Source organism: Ictidomys tridecemlineatus, chromosome 1 (genome assembly GCF_052094955.1).
Source record: "Ictidomys tridecemlineatus isolate mIctTri1 chromosome 1, mIctTri1.hap1, whole genome shotgun sequence".
Taxonomy (NCBI): Eukaryota; Metazoa; Chordata; class Mammalia; order Rodentia; family Sciuridae; genus Ictidomys; species Ictidomys tridecemlineatus.
This window is the reverse complement of record NC_135477.1, coordinates 54,914,225-54,930,180: the sequence shown is the minus strand read 5'-3', so window position 1 is coordinate 54,930,180 and position 15,956 is coordinate 54,914,225. Positions and strand designations below refer to the sequence as shown.

The 15,956-nt window shown below is 32.4% G+C and overlaps 1 protein-coding gene and 1 long non-coding RNA gene across 2 annotated transcripts in view; one reads left to right on the top strand and one right to left on the bottom strand.

Annotated features, from left to right (window-relative positions):
- Nucleotides 1-15,956, bottom strand: part of Ctnna3 (catenin alpha 3) — a 1,639,810-nt gene that overhangs the window by 412,042 nt on the left and 1,211,812 nt on the right. Inside the window, exon 12 of the mRNA XM_078041358.1 lies at nucleotides 3,729-3,929. Within this exon, the coding sequence (XP_077897484.1) occupies nucleotides 3,729-3,929 (201 nt within the window). The remainder of the gene's footprint in view (nucleotides 1-3,728; nucleotides 3,930-15,956) is intronic.
- LOC144375918 (uncharacterized) overlaps nucleotides 1-15,956 on the top strand; it is a 90,842-nt gene that overhangs the window by 42,049 nt on the left and 32,837 nt on the right. The gene's annotated exons all lie outside the window — the stretch shown is intronic.

Below are 15,956 nucleotides of genomic sequence, written 5' to 3'. Positions count from 1 at the left end.
GCAAGCACAACACTAAGCTCCAGACAATTATGTAAAAATTACGTCAGTCAAAGCTCTACTGGATACGTACAAATTATTTGAGTCACATCTAGTAAATAGATTAATTTTCAAATATTGCTGGATGATAGATCAAAAGCCATTTAAGGTTGTAGGATAGAGATGTAAGGAAAGTAGCATGTTTTTTGAAAAAAAACTATCAATTAAATCACACCTATTAATTTAATCATTAACTTAATCAAATCTATACACCTTAGAAACCAGTTTGAAGAAAAAAATGCAACATTTCAGAAATAGGCCTGAATATGTTTTCAACTGACTCATTTGCCTTTGAAGGGGAGAAATGTAATTATATGATTCTTCTCTACTCTAGGAGGTAATTCTGGGTATAAATTTTGCAGTGTGGGCTTATCTGGTACTTGATGAATGAGTCTTTAGTTCCCATAACTACCAGTTGCCAACAGTGAATGCCATCAAGATTTCGTGGTCAGATGCATGTAGGTGCTTCTGTTTTGGTCAGTGAACCTGGCTGGCAGTAAAAACAGGTGCAGTTTAGAGATTTGCAACAGATGCTTTGGGGTCTGCTAATTTCTGAATTTGACAGAGTCTATAAATCATTCAAAAATATACTATGTCAGTCCACTCCAGTATTAGTTTTCCCCAAACCTTATATGAAGAAACTCAAATAAGCCTTCACATTGCAATTCAGAAGGTTTGCTGTTTAACAAAAAAGCCAATATATTTTCTCCCCCATCAGGGATTCTTGACAGGTGGAGGAGCTTAGTGACAGGGAAGAATGGGATAGAATCAAGAATTTCACATGGAGATTACTGTATTATGACTCTGACTAAAGTGCAGTATACTCCATATGTTGACTATATTTCATTTAAAATCAACTTCTAGTGTGTGTGAACAATGTCAATTCTTGAAATGCAACAAAGCAACCTTGCTTCCTAATGCTAAGAAAACATTAGGAAGCAAATCAATTCTTGAAAATGTGCTAATGAGCCACAATGTCTAATTTAAATCAAAGCTGCCATATTTCAAAACACTTGATGATTTAGATAAGTGTGGCTTAGGTTTTATCATTGATGACAATACTTGAAGGCAAATATTGCAAAGACTAGAAAGTCTCAGGAAAAAAAAAACAACTCACAAGAGCATCTTATTAAGCTATTTTCAGGGAGCTAGTTTAAGTACTGAGAACTATATGAAAGAAAGAGTACCAAAAAACAGGCCACATAAATAGCCATTCTTCTTGCTCAAAATAGGAACTATTAAGGTTTCATAACTCAAAACATGACATTTCCAATTATGTAATTTGACAATTATTTATAAATAATAAGTTCAAGATAAGAAGCAAAAGTTAACAAAGATGAACATCTCCCATTTAGTTAATGGTGCAGCATAGAATCGTAGGAAGTATTTTCATAGATAATATCTCAGTGGGAGAGAGAATTCTCATATTTTTCAGCTTTAGTTAAGATCAAACTGATATAATTAGATTTTTTTCATCAAATGTATTCTTCAGAATTCCCTTCAGTGAGGCATGCTTTTGATAAATTTCAAGGAAAGCTGTTTGGAGAGAAGTTTGAATTAGACATACTTTAGACTCAGAAGCTTTCTTCAAAGACACACCAAAAATTTATCTGAAAAGCTAGAATGACAAAATTGAGAAGTCATAAAATACATTACATTAATAATAAGATTTGTTTTATAAAGAATAACCCAGGATTATTCTGCATCTATTTTATTTGGGAGATAAGACATAATATACCTGGAAATTTTTAACTAATACATACAGCTAATTAGAGGCAAATGGACTTTTTCTCTTCTGGTTGTGATAATGTAGCCATATTGGTTACATATATGATTCAGTCATTAGAAATCATCAAGGCATTAACAAACTTGTAGTTTAATGCGTAGACAACTTATGTTTTTTCTGATTTCAGATTGTGAACAATGTTCTCCTAATATACTTCACATTCTGAACAATTCAGAATTTCACTTTTGCTTCTTTTTGTGCCTGTGATGGATAAGAACTCTTTCTAATGGAGTATAAAATTGTACAGTTGGCAATTTATGAAAACATTATCATCACAAAGAGCATAATTAAAAGATATTGCTAATATTACTTAAGCAAAATATAGTAATTCTGGTAGAATTTGCCTATTCAATTCTCTACAGAAAATTATCACTTGGATGAAGAAGGAATCACTGTTACATTTTTCTTTCACTTACAATTTTATTCTTGAAAGGCAGAAGAAAAAATAAATAAATCAGGGGCACAGGCAACTCTGTACTTGGTATCAACCAACAAGAAAGGACCACTAAGATCTAATAAAGTGAAGAGAGATTGAATGATCATAACACAATCAACTTCTTAAGCAAGTAAATATATTACCACACCTAATTGAAAAGCCAAGCACTATGTGACCTATTTGTGACACAAGTAACTTTGAGAAGGGCATATAGAAATAAAAGTTTAATATCAAGAGTTGTAGGTATACCTCTTCCATCTTTCCTTAGCCCATTTTCAGTGTTTCAGTGTTTTTGAAGTAATTTTAAAGACTGAAAAAACTCTGTGCCAATATTCATCAAAGATTTTATGTGTCAACATACTAGGAAAACTAATCATTGATTCTTTACAAATCTTGCTAAGTTTTTCTTCTAGCATAGCTCTTCAAAACCAGTCTCTAGTGAAGGTTATTTAACTATTGGTATGTTTCTCTTTATTAATTTATCACAAAGAACACCTTTATAATAAAAAGGCAAATAATTTTTTGAAAAAAAAAATCCATTCTTGTCCCTTCTACCCTTTTTAACTAAACAATGTACATACATTTCAAATTTAATATTCCCTACACATAATGTAAATAATGATTCTTTAGGATGGATGATTTAAGTAGAGAACTTTAAATATTTTAAGAATCACAGATACACTATCACTCTAAGTTAAAAGGCAATAACAAAATAATTCTACCTGAGGATTATACAAGCTCAAAAATTGTTCTCAGAGGAAAGAATTTTGCCAGGATGACTCATAAAAGTAGTTGATTGCCCTTGTTATGTATGAATCCATACTTCTGTAAGTTTACTGGAGAAACGTTCACCATAATGTTAAAAAGAAGGATGCCATTTTAACAAGTGAATCAAAGTGTTTACTCACTGATTTTAGAAAATAGTAACAGGTGCTTCAACCCAAACAAAATCCTAGTGACATATTATTTCAAGCAATCAAAGAACATTACATGCAAGAAGAAAATGGCATTTCACAAACAACCGCATATGAAGGTAGAGAACACTTCTCTGGAAATACATGATAAACTTGTTGTATAATAATGTAATAAAAAACCTGCGGGTATAAGTGACATAGCAAAAAGAGGGTCCAGAGACCATTGCATACTTGATAATATACTGTCCTATTTATATATCTAACAGCTCTGACATTAATAAACATTCATAAGTGGCTAAGGTCTTTGGATAATTTATATAACATGTATAACTATAAAAGACCTCTTCTCCTTAGTGAAGATATGTATTTCACCAGGATAAATTTCAAATCACATAACCATGAGTCTCAAGCACCAATCAGATAGTATAGTAATTCTATTGTATGTTGGAACCAGTAAGACAGAATGAGACTCTTTTTCCATGTGTATGAATATTGGAATGTCAAACAAATTCAAACAACAAGAACAGTAAAGTTGTTCCTGGGAATGGAGACTTACCAGTACTTGTAAGGAAGTTAACATTTCTCATAACACCTTCAGTGTAAGCCCCAGGTTCATAACTGTCCATTTCACCTGTGACAATGTGAGCAACTCTTGCTGCCCTTCCTCTGATAGCTCCTGCGGCACGGTCTAAATTATCTGCATCCTGGTCTCTCAAGGCTATGATACACTTGTTGACATCTTCCAGGATATGGCTTTCTGTAAGAAGAGAAATCAAATTAGTCATGTGTACACCTTTTAAAATCACACAAATGTAGCATGTTCTAATTATGCAAACTTTTGTCTTCAGATACACTGCACACTGAAGGCACTGAGAATTAGTAATAAAGAAAAAAATAAAGATATTTTGTTTCTATTTTTTTACCCTTTAACATAAAATTAGTGAAATATAACAAGTTTACATTTTAAGAAACATTTTAATTGATTACATACTGTATTAGATTCTAGTTCCAGCAGAGGATATTTGAGATTTGAATGACATGTAGGTGAAAATTAAGAACAATTTGTTGATTAAAGTGAAAATAACCTGTAAATGATGAGATGATAAATTCTTGAAACAATAGTATGTGTATTATAAAACTCTTCAAAATTGTCACCTTTGTTAAATATATATAAAAATAAAAACCATGGAGTTCCATTTATTTGTTTACTGACTTACTATGAGGTTTAACACAATTCCAGAAATGCTATAAATTAGTATATATGAAAAATGTAAAAAAAAATAATATCCATGTTGTGAACCAATAATCTCACAAGTCTGTGAACATACAAACACACAGTTTTAAGAGATTGATTTATTTGAAGCAAATGAATCTCAGAAAAATATGTATACTTCGAAAATGTGCATATTCTTCTCCTTCCCTCTTGGCATGATTAAGCCATGAGGCAAGCAGGAAGTTATTATTGTAGTAAAAGAGTCTTTTTCTCTTTAAAATGATTAATACTTCCAAATAAAAGTAATGAGAGGAGACCAGCAAATAAGTACAATATCAATAGTAATGGACAATGGTATAAGAAATTTAAATTTAGTATTTTGACTTCTGGTCTTATCACATGAATCCCTATTCAACATGTTTAAAAACTCTATTACTTAAAAGCACACAGAAAACAATTACAACAAAAACATCTCAGCATACCAGAACATAAACATGAACTCTCTCTAGAGAGTTTCCTTCTTCTACCATACTTTCTGGTAATTGTGTATGATGTTTGTGTTAACTATCTGTTGGATTAGCTACAAGGGTAATCAATCATAATCAAATTTCCTTATAGAGTAACACTAACTTCTTTACATACAGAGAATAAAATCAAACTACCATAGAGTATGGTCCCTGGTGATGTTTTAAATCTGTCTCATATGAGTCCTATGTAGGTCTCTTATACTTCAGTATCGTGTATTTTATATTTTCCAAAATCCTCCTTATCCTGCCATGCCTCTGGCCTATGGCAATTTTAGAACCTTGACCTAGTCTGCCTAGTGCCTATGTTTGGCTTGCTCACGTCTTACTATTGTTTTAAGATATTGCTCACAATGTTCCTTTCTCCCAAAATCTGTGCTGACCTCCTACAATACCACCTGGTTCCATATTGAGATTCCTATGAAAGGGTTTATTTGCTTACATTAGAGTTTCTTCCAGTGTTTTCATGATATACTTATAAAATCATCTTTCTAGCAGACTGTGAACTATTTCCAAGGGCAGGAATATTATCTTATTCCTTGAGGTTTGTTATTTAGTACTGATTATAAGACTTAATAATTGTTATACTAACAAAAATGTTAGTTGAATAAATGAGTGAAGCTCTATTATAAGATGCAAATAGTAAGTTATTTTGTCTAAATACTAAATAACAAGCTATTGACATAGATGGGCACTTTTCTGTAGCCTGAAATTCAGCCAGTTTTATCCATATCAAGGACATTCAGATTATTTACATAAAAATTATGTTAAACACTGAAAACATTCATTATAAATACACTAGGATTTTAACCTAATTAGTAGCATTCAGTTATGAATGTATCATTAAGGCTTAAAATAAATCTGAGCATTGTCTCTTCTTGATAGAAAGCACATATGAATCATCACCATCATATTTCCTGTGAAACTTAGGCATAGGTGTAAAAGGCATAATAATCATCTAGCTCCTTTTTTGTTTGGACTTATAGAAGGTTGTGTGGTTACTGTCTGCAACTGAGCAATGCAGTCAGAGGTCACAGTATTAATGATGTTGAATAATCATAGAGGTAAGACTAGATATGGAAACAAAAGTTCCTCATGAACATATACAATATGAAAAAAATGATAGTGAAATAAGTGGCAAGAAACAGCTAACCACTTAAACTGAAGCAGCTATAATCAAAATGTTAGAAATGGTGATTAAATAATCTCTGGAATTACTACAATTAAATATAGCACAAAAATATATTAAGAAAAAATTGAGAAATTTCCACTTTTGTGACATGTTGCCATTACCCCAACTGTTTCACAGAATCCTAGAAACATCTATTTGCATGAAATTCTAAACATAGAGTGCCAGAAAAAGAAAATCAAAATGTTGGGTACTTCCCACATACGCATAATAGCTAAACATTAACCTGAGATCTTGAAATTGATTATTGTGTTATCTGTATTTTGGGTGAATACCAGTAGCTAAAAGGACATTATAACTGACTTGAGTTTTTATGCCTAGCCATATAGCTCATGAACTACTAGGAAAGAAAAAAAAATATGAAACACCTGTATAAAATTTTCCATAGTTGTATCCCTCAACTAAAACTTTGCTGATAGAATGAATTAGACAAAGCAAACATTGTTGGGAATTCTACCTCTATTTAATTTTTTCTTAACTGTAGAAGAACTGGGACTCAAAATTTCTATCATTTTGAAAATAAAGTTTAAAAGAAAGAGAATGTATTATTATGGTACATTTAGGATGTCATGCTTTGCAGAAGTGATGTATAAGGAAGCTATGTCTTAACAGCTTCAGAGTATAGTTTAAGATTTGATTTGAGGGGAGGGGGGAATGTCTAGGGGTTAGTGCAAATGCTGAAGTGCATTATTTTAAGAGCAAAGAATTGCCGAGTTACTAGCAATTTCCATCAATCATCTTATAGCCATCCTGAGATACAAAAGTTTCCTTCTATTACATTGGAAACATTAATACACAGGGCAATAAAAGAAAGGATTTTTGCTGAAAGATTCTTCATTTCTCTTGCTAACTCCACCTTCTATCACTTCAGTTAAGTGCAGTACAACATTTTGAAATGTTTTTAAATAAATTCTATACTTTTTTTCTTAATTAAAGTCAGAATTTGAAGGTCAATTTGATTGCCCCCAAAGAAGGCAGAAAACAAAATGAAAAGAGAACCAAAAACTGATTTATTGGCACTTGACATCCAAAGTTGAATATTATAAATCTCTATCCCAGAGAATAGATTGAAAGTATAAGGGCATTTTATTTTTAAAAGTCAGAATGTGTTGAGAGGTAAAAGTTTCTTCCTTTGAATTTCTGAAGGTGGACTTTGAAAATACCAATGGCAAAGCCTGAAGGGGAAGAGAGTTTCTGCTGTAGTCTATCGACTGGGTAATATGTCATACACTATCACTAGGTTCCTCCCATGGTAGCTTGATATATTTAACAAAAATTCTGAGGAGAAGAATAATAGGAAAAAGGATGTTGAGTTTTTTTTCCTAATGAGACTGAGTTATAATCTAAAATAAAGTGAATTTCCTAAATTAGAAAGATTAAGCTTAGCAACCAGTGTATGTGAGCACAGAGAGTAAGTTAGGATAAGTTTAATTATAAGAAAACAAATTTCCATTTTTGCATATATAGATCTATAGATGTTAAAATCCATTACACAGGCAACTACACAAATGTTTAACAAACAAAAACTAAAATCCCATATTTGTCTTCCCCATTTTCCCAAAACAAATAATACTAAAAAGCAAATGAAATGCATCACTGTGTAAGTTAATTGTTGTTTATGTATCTACTTAATGATGGTCAAAATTTTTGTTTGTCAAGAATTAGATCATAATGATTGGTTTCCAAATTAATTAATATCTCACAAAAGATTTGTAGCAAGTTCTATTTGGAGAATAATAAGCTTGTATAGCTAAATGTACAATACTGTGAAATTCCTCATCCATTTTCTTCATTTCAAATTCTTTACTGTGTCTCCTTTCCTCAATTTAAATCTTACTATATGTTTGAACAAATAGATAATATAAAAGAAAATAAAGCCCAGTCCCTATATACAAAGGATTTACAACCAAGTAACCAGAAAGTACTGTTTTTATTTCAAAGGAAATCTTCTTATGGCAATTTTTTAAAATTTATTTTTATCTGTCTCAAAATATGATAAACAACATGTTTATCTGCTAAGCAGGCAACTTTTAGGGGCAAGCACCTTTAATTATAGGGAAAAAGCTGCTGCCACATTAAATGGTTTAGCTTGCCTTCGAAGGTTTTTGTGTTTTGTTTTTGGTTAGTTGATTGGCTTGTTTTTTGGTAATTGCTCAATGCTCTTCTTTTTTATTAGAAATTTATAACTATACATTGTAGCTGAGTTCACTCCCACAAACTCATACATGCACGGAATTTGATTTTGGTTTATGATCCTCTCCTTTTTTCATACTTCTCCCATTCTCCTGCTTCTACTCTACTTGATTTCTTTCCACATGTCTATTTATTTATATTTGATTGCTTCTTTCTACCTATGGATAAATGTGAAGTTCGCTGTGGTATATTTATACATGCAAGTAACTTTTTAAATAATCCATTCTTCATTGCCTCCCCTTACCCATCCCTCTCCTCTGACTCTTGATCTCCTTCTTCTGCATTATTGAACTTCCCTTCATTTTTTTGTTATACTATTCTTCCCTTCCCCTTTCATTTATTTTATTCTATCATATGAGAGAAAATATTTGACCTTTTAGTCTGGCTTATTTTACTTAGCATGATATTCTGATTTCTATCCATTTACTTGCAAATACCATAATTTCATTTCTTTTCATGGCTGAGCAGAACTCCATCATATAATTTATATATATATATATATATATATATATATATATATATACTCTCACACACATATATGTATGTATGTATATATATGCACATATCACAATTTGTTCATCCATTCATCTATTGAGGGGTATCTAGGTTGATTTTATAATTTAGCTATTCTGAATTGTGCTGCTGTAAACTTTGATGTGACTGTATCACTATAATATGCTAATTTTAGATCTTTGGGGAAAATAAAAAGAAGTGGGATAGCTGGGTCATTGGTGGTTCCATCCCTAGTTTTTTGAGGAATATCCATACTGCTTTTTAGAGTAGTTGTACTAGTCTGCAGTCCCCACGAACAAATACAAATTTACCCTTTTCTCCACAATCTCACCAGCATTTATTATTTTTTGTATTCTTAATTACTGCAATTCTGACTGAAGTAAGATGAAATCTTAGTGTAGTTTTGATTTGTACTTCCCTGGTTGCTAGAGATATATTGATCATTTTTTTTTCACCTTGCACAAAACTCAAGTGAAAATGGATCAAAGACTTAGAAATTACACCAGAAATTTTATGATTTCTAGAAGAAAACATAGGGATAACACTTCATCGTCTAGGTGTTGACACTAACTTCCTTAACAAGACTCCAAAGCCCAAGAAATAAATCCAAGAATCAATAAGTGGGATGCCATCAAACTAAATATCTTCTAAACAGCAAAGGAAGTTAAGGTATGTGATGAGATTAAGGGTATGATGGAGAAAGCCTACAGAATGGAAGAAAATCTTGGCTAGGTATTTCTCCCATAGAGGATTAATACCAAGAATATATGAAGAACTTAAAAAAACAGTTAATAAATGGGTCATTGTTTTTCTTATTGTTTATTTAGGCTAAGGCTCTTGAGAAACTTACAAATAATTTGCAAAAAAAAAATCTTACAAAATTGCTGAGTAATTCTGACTTATTATTTTTAAGTTATCTAGAGTTTAGTTAGCTCATTATACTACTAAAATCCTCTGGCTGGAGATGTTAGAATCTGCCTTTTCTTGTTTTTTTTTTTTTTTTTTAATCCCCTTGGTTACTGGGGAATGAACTCAGGGGCCCTCAACCACTGAACCACATCTCCAGCCCTACTTTGTTTCTTATTTAAAGATTTAAAGACATGGTCTCACTGAGTTGCTTAGGGCCTAGCTTTTGCTAAGGCTGCCTTTGAACTTATATCCTTCTCTCTCAACCTCCAAAGCCACTGGGATTATAGGTGTGTGCCACCTGACTGGCTTTTGTTTGTTTTTTTAAAGAACCTGTGATATAGTGTTGTAGGGACAGACAAGTCAAGGCACTGAAGCTAGCAGGAAACAGTTTTATTTGGCTGCAGCCAGGTTCAGAGGGCACAGCTTTTGCTGTAATCAATCAATCTCCTGAACCCCAAGTTCAGGTAGTTTTAGAACTTTATACCCAGCATGTAAGGGGAGGGACTCAGAAGTTCACATTCTGCAGAAGTTCACATAAAAGCAACTTTTCTTTAACTATTTTGAGCAAGTTAACCCTTCAAGGACAACACCTAAGAAGGGGAGAGCTTCTTCTCCCCTGTCTTTCCTCCCCCTGTCAGCTGTTACCATGGAGCCCAATTAGTAACTTCTCTTATCTTAAAATTGTAGACATCAGTGTGAAGCCCCAGCTAAAGGCCAGAGACCTTGTTTACACACTTCTACAAACTACTATGCTGGATACATGTTTGTAAAAAACTAGTAAGGGGGTGTCCAGCACCTGGAGTGCTGATTTCTTCCCGGCCAGTGGCTAAGTAAAACAGGGCAACGTGAAAACTGGAAGTTTATCTACATTGAACTCTTTTGTAGAGACTATTTTTCTGACAGTCCTAAAATCAGCCATGGTGAAGATTTCTGGAGAAGCCCAGTTAAGACTTTTTTTGTGGAGAAAGGGGGTGCCAATACAATAGGACCTCAAATTGAGCATGCTCAGGAATGTACCTACTCTATAGTGATAGAATATTTTCTATATGAATATGTATAAACTGTCCCAATAAGAGCCCCTTGCTTTCTGTCTGTTATGAACACTGCTTTGAGTACTGTGTCTGGTGTTACCTTCTGCAAATAACAAACCTGTCTTTATTTATTTATCTCCTGGTTGTATGTATTTTCTCTGCACTCACCTAGAGATGAGCCCATTGCATTTGCTTATAAAAATTACAGTCATTTTATTATTCAATAATGTTTTGTTAGACTTTACACAAATTTTTTCCCAGTTTCTCTGCACTCCAAGCTGTTTATTCTTTACTGAGCTTTTGGACAACTCAAGCTTCCCTGACTTACCTCTAACAATTAAAAAAAATTTAAGATTGTTATTAATAAATACAGTCTTGAGATTGCTATTCTCAAACTAGTTATCAACTAGCACTTATAGTAACTCTACAGTACTTATCACAAATAATTCTATAGAAATAAAAAATACAGAAAGAGTCACTGACGCCTTCATATTTCCTTCAGTAAATCTTAAGTGGGCTCTTACAATAGCTTTCTGTGAAAAGTTGTTAAGAAACTTATCAAAAGCTTAGAAATAAGCAAAATTGACTATGGCTTGTCCTTTCCGTGTCCTGCAGGGTAGACACTGCAAATCAGGCTTGACTGGCAAATACTTAACTCTCAGGACTATGCACATTTGTTCCACTTGCTATTACTGTTGATGAGGATATTTTACAACTCTGTAGGGATAGATGCTCACTTCCTTTTGAAAACTCAGAGCCATATAAATAATTCTTCTCACATAGTAATTTAAATAAAATTTTATTGGTATGAATAGAAATTATTTCTGTATTAAAGATAAACCTAAAGTTACCAGTTTTATTGTTCTGTGGGACATTGAGCAGGTTTGTTTCTAAATGACAAATTTTACTGAAACATTTTTCATCCAATTCTTTTTAAACAAGGCTGATAATCTTAGTGACTCTCAATATGAATTTCTGACACACATTTACTTTAAATTTGTAAAAGTCATGCTTTCCAATTTGGGAAGTTATTCTTAGACTATATGCCAGACTACATGCTTTGATTTAGCAGTTACCAATTTTTCAGGTACAGCTCTATTCCAGGCAAAACGTATAAAGCAAAAATCACATGTTGAGTCATAGGCCTACATTTAAAATATAAAACTATTAATATTCTCTATGGTTATATAGGAGAAAATGTAGGTAACCTTTGGGTGGCAATGAATCTTTAAATACAACATAAAAAACATAATCAGTAGAAAAAATAAGTTGTGCTTCATAAAATATTTTCTTTGCAAGACACTATTAAGATAATGAAAAAGAAATCACACACTAAAGATAGCATTTTCAAAACATACACATGATAAAAGACTGTGATCCAAGATTTACAAAGAATTTTAAAAACAAAATAATAATAAATAAACCAACTTAATTTAACAAATAAGCAAAAGATTTGGGCAGACATCTCATAAAAGAAGATAAACATTACATGACACCAAACATACAAAATTACAACAGATATACACCAAGGCACATTATAATGAAAATGCCTGGCATACAGAATAAAGATAGAATCTTAAAGGCTGCAAGAGAGAGGAATAAGATCACATATAGAGGGATACCAGTTCTTATCTCAGCAGATTGTTCAACCCAGACCCTCAAATCCAGGAGATCCTGGAAGAACATATACCAAGCTATGAAAGAAAATGGATTCCAACCAAGAATCTTATACCCAGAAAAATTAAGCTTCAGATTTGATGTTAAAATAAAAACCTTTTATGATAAACCAAAGTTAAAAGAATTTACAGCAAGAAAGCCCACACTATAGAGCATCCTCAGCAAAATATTCCAGGAGGAGAAAATGAAAAAAAAAACAATGAAAATCACCAAAGGGAGGGACTCCACTAAAGGAAAGGCCAAACAAAAGAGAAACCAAGTCAGGTTAAAAACCAAAAATAAACCCAAATGTTCTGTAATACAAACCATATTTCAATAATTACCCTGAATATCATCAATTAAAAGATATAGACTGACAGATTGGATTAAAAAAATACCCACCAATACATTGCCTTCAAAAGACTCATCTCACAGGAAAAGACATCCACAGACTAAAGGTGGAAGGAAAGGAAAAAATGTACCACTAACATGGACCATGTAAACAAGCAGGGGTTTCTATCCTCATATCAGATAAAGTGGTCTTTAAACCAAAGCTAGTGAAAAGGGAAAAAGAAGGACATTTCATATTGCTTAAGGTATTCATACATCAATAATATATAACAATCATAAATATCTATGCCCCAAACAATGGGGCATCTATGTATGTCAAACAAACCCTTCTCAAATATAAGAAGCAAATAGACCACAACACAAAAATTCTGAGTGACTTTAACACACCTTTATCACCACTGGATAGGTCATCCAAATGAAAACTAAACAAAGAAACTATAGAACTCAATAATACAATCAATGATTTTGAACTTAACTTAGAATATAGAATAGTCCATCCATCAATGAGTCCATATACTTTCTTCTCAGCAGCACATGGATCCCCCTACAAAACCAACCATATGCTATGCCACAAAGCAAGTCTTAGCAAATACAAAAGAATAGAGATACTACCCTGCATTCTATCTAATGGTATGAAATTAGAAATCAATGATAAAGCAAAAAATAGAAGCTACTCCAACACCTGGAGACTAAACCATACCCTATTGAATGACAGACGAATAACAGAAGACATCAGGAAGAAGATTAAAAAAAAATTCTTAGAGGTAAATGATAACTCTGATAAAACTTATCAAAATCTCTGGGATACTACAAAGGCAGTGCTAAAGGAAAGTTCATTGCATTCATCTCATTCATTAAGAAAATAAAAAGTCAACAAATAAATGGCCTGACATTACATCTGAAAGCCCTAGAAAAAGAAAAACAAACTAACACCAAAAGTAGTAGAAGATAGGAAATAATTAAAATCCAGGCATAAATCAGTGAAATTGAAACTAAAGAATCAATTCAAAAAAATTGTAAAAGAAAAAAAAAAGCTGGTTCTTTGAAAAAATAAATAGAATTGACAAATGCTTAGCCACCCTAACAAAAATAAGGAGAGAAAAACTCAAATTACTAAAATTCGTGATGAAAAACAAATATCACAACAGACACTACTGAAATACAGAAGACAATTAGAAACTATTTTGAAAACTTACACTACAGTAAAATAGAAAAACTTCAAAGTAATCAACAAATTTCTAGACGCATATGATTAACAAAAACTGAGTCAAGAGGACATACACAATTTAAGTAGATCAATTTCAAGCAAGGAAATAGAAGACACCATCAAAAGCCTTCCAAACAAGAAAAGTCTGGGGCCAGATGGATTCAGAGCTGAGTTCTACATGACCTATAAAGAATGAATACCATTACTCCTCAAATTGTTCCATGAAATATAAAAGGAAGAAACCCTTCTAAACTCATTCTATGAAGCTAATTTCATCCTGATACCAAAACCAGGCAGAGACATATAAAAGAAAGAAAATTTCAGACCAATGTCCCAGATGAACATTGATGCAAAAATTCTCAATAAAATTCTGGCAAATCAAATACAAAAACATATTTAAAAAATAGTGCACCATGATCAAGTGGGATTCATTCCAGGGATGCAAGTTTGGTTCAACATATGGAAATCAAAAAATATAATTCATCACATCAATAGACTTAAAGATAAGAATCATATGATCATATCAATTGATGCAGAGAAAGCATTCGACAAAATACAGCACCCTTTCATATTCAAAACACTAGAAAAACTATGAACTATAGGAACATCCATCAACATTGTAAAAGCTGTCTATGCTAAACTCCAGGCCAACATTATACTAACTGAACAAAAAAAAATTGAAAGCATTCCCTCTAAAAACTGAAACAAGACAGGGATGTTCTCTTTCAACACTTCTATTCAACATTGTCCTTGAAACTTTAGCCAGAGCAATTAGACAGATGAAAGAAATTATAGGGATATGAATAGAAAAGGAAGAACTCAAACTATCATTATTTGCTGACAACATGATTCTATACTTAGAAGATAGAAGAAACTCCACAAGAAAACTTCTGGAATTCATAAACAAATTCAGCAAATCAGCAGGATATAAAATCAATATCCATAATTCAGATGCATTTCTATATAAAAGTGATGAATCCTCTGAAAGAGAAATTAGGAAAACTACCCTAATTCACACTAGCGTCAAAAAAAAAAAAAACACTTGAGAATCAACAAAAGTGGTGAAAGACCTCTACAATGAAAACTACAGAACACTAATGAAAGAAATTGAAGACCTTAAAAAATGGAAAGATCTCTGATGCTCTTGGATAGGCAAAGTTATTAAAATGGCCAAACTACCTAAAGGGCTATACAGATTCAATGTGATTCCAAATAAAATCCCAACATCATTTCTTATAAAAATAGAAAAAGCAATCATGAAATTCATTTGGAAAAATAAGAGACCCAGAACAGCCAAAGCAATCCTTAGCAAGAAGGTGAAGCAGGAGGCATCACAATACCAGACCTTATACTATACTACAAAGCTATAGTAACAAAAACAGCATAATACTGGCACCAAAATAGACCTGTAGACCAATGGTACAGAATAGAAGACACAGAGACAAACCTACATAAATACAGCTATATCATATTAGACAAAGGAGCCAAAAACATACATTGGAGAAAGGATAGCCTCTTCAACAACTGGTGCTAGGAAAACTGGAAATCCATTTGCAGCAAAATGCAACTAAACCCCTCTCATCATGCACAAAACTCAACTCAAAGTGGATGAAGAACCTAGGAATTAGACCAGAGATCCTGTAGTAATAGAGGAAAAGAAATACCCAAATCTTCATCATCATCATCATCATTAGAAGTCTTCCTTAACAAGACTTCTAAAGCACAAGAAATAATATCAAGAATTAATGAATGGGATGGACTCAAATTAAAAAGCTTCTTTTCAGCAAAAGAAACAATGAGGTGAAGAGAGAGCCTACTTTTGGGGAGCAAATTTTTGCCACATGCACGTCAGATAGAACACTAATCTCCAGAGTATAAAAAGAACTCAAAAAACTTAACACCAAAAAAACAACCCAATCAATCAATGTGCTAAGGAGCTAACAGACACTTCTAAGAAGATATACAATTGATCAACAATTATATGAAAAAATGTTCAAC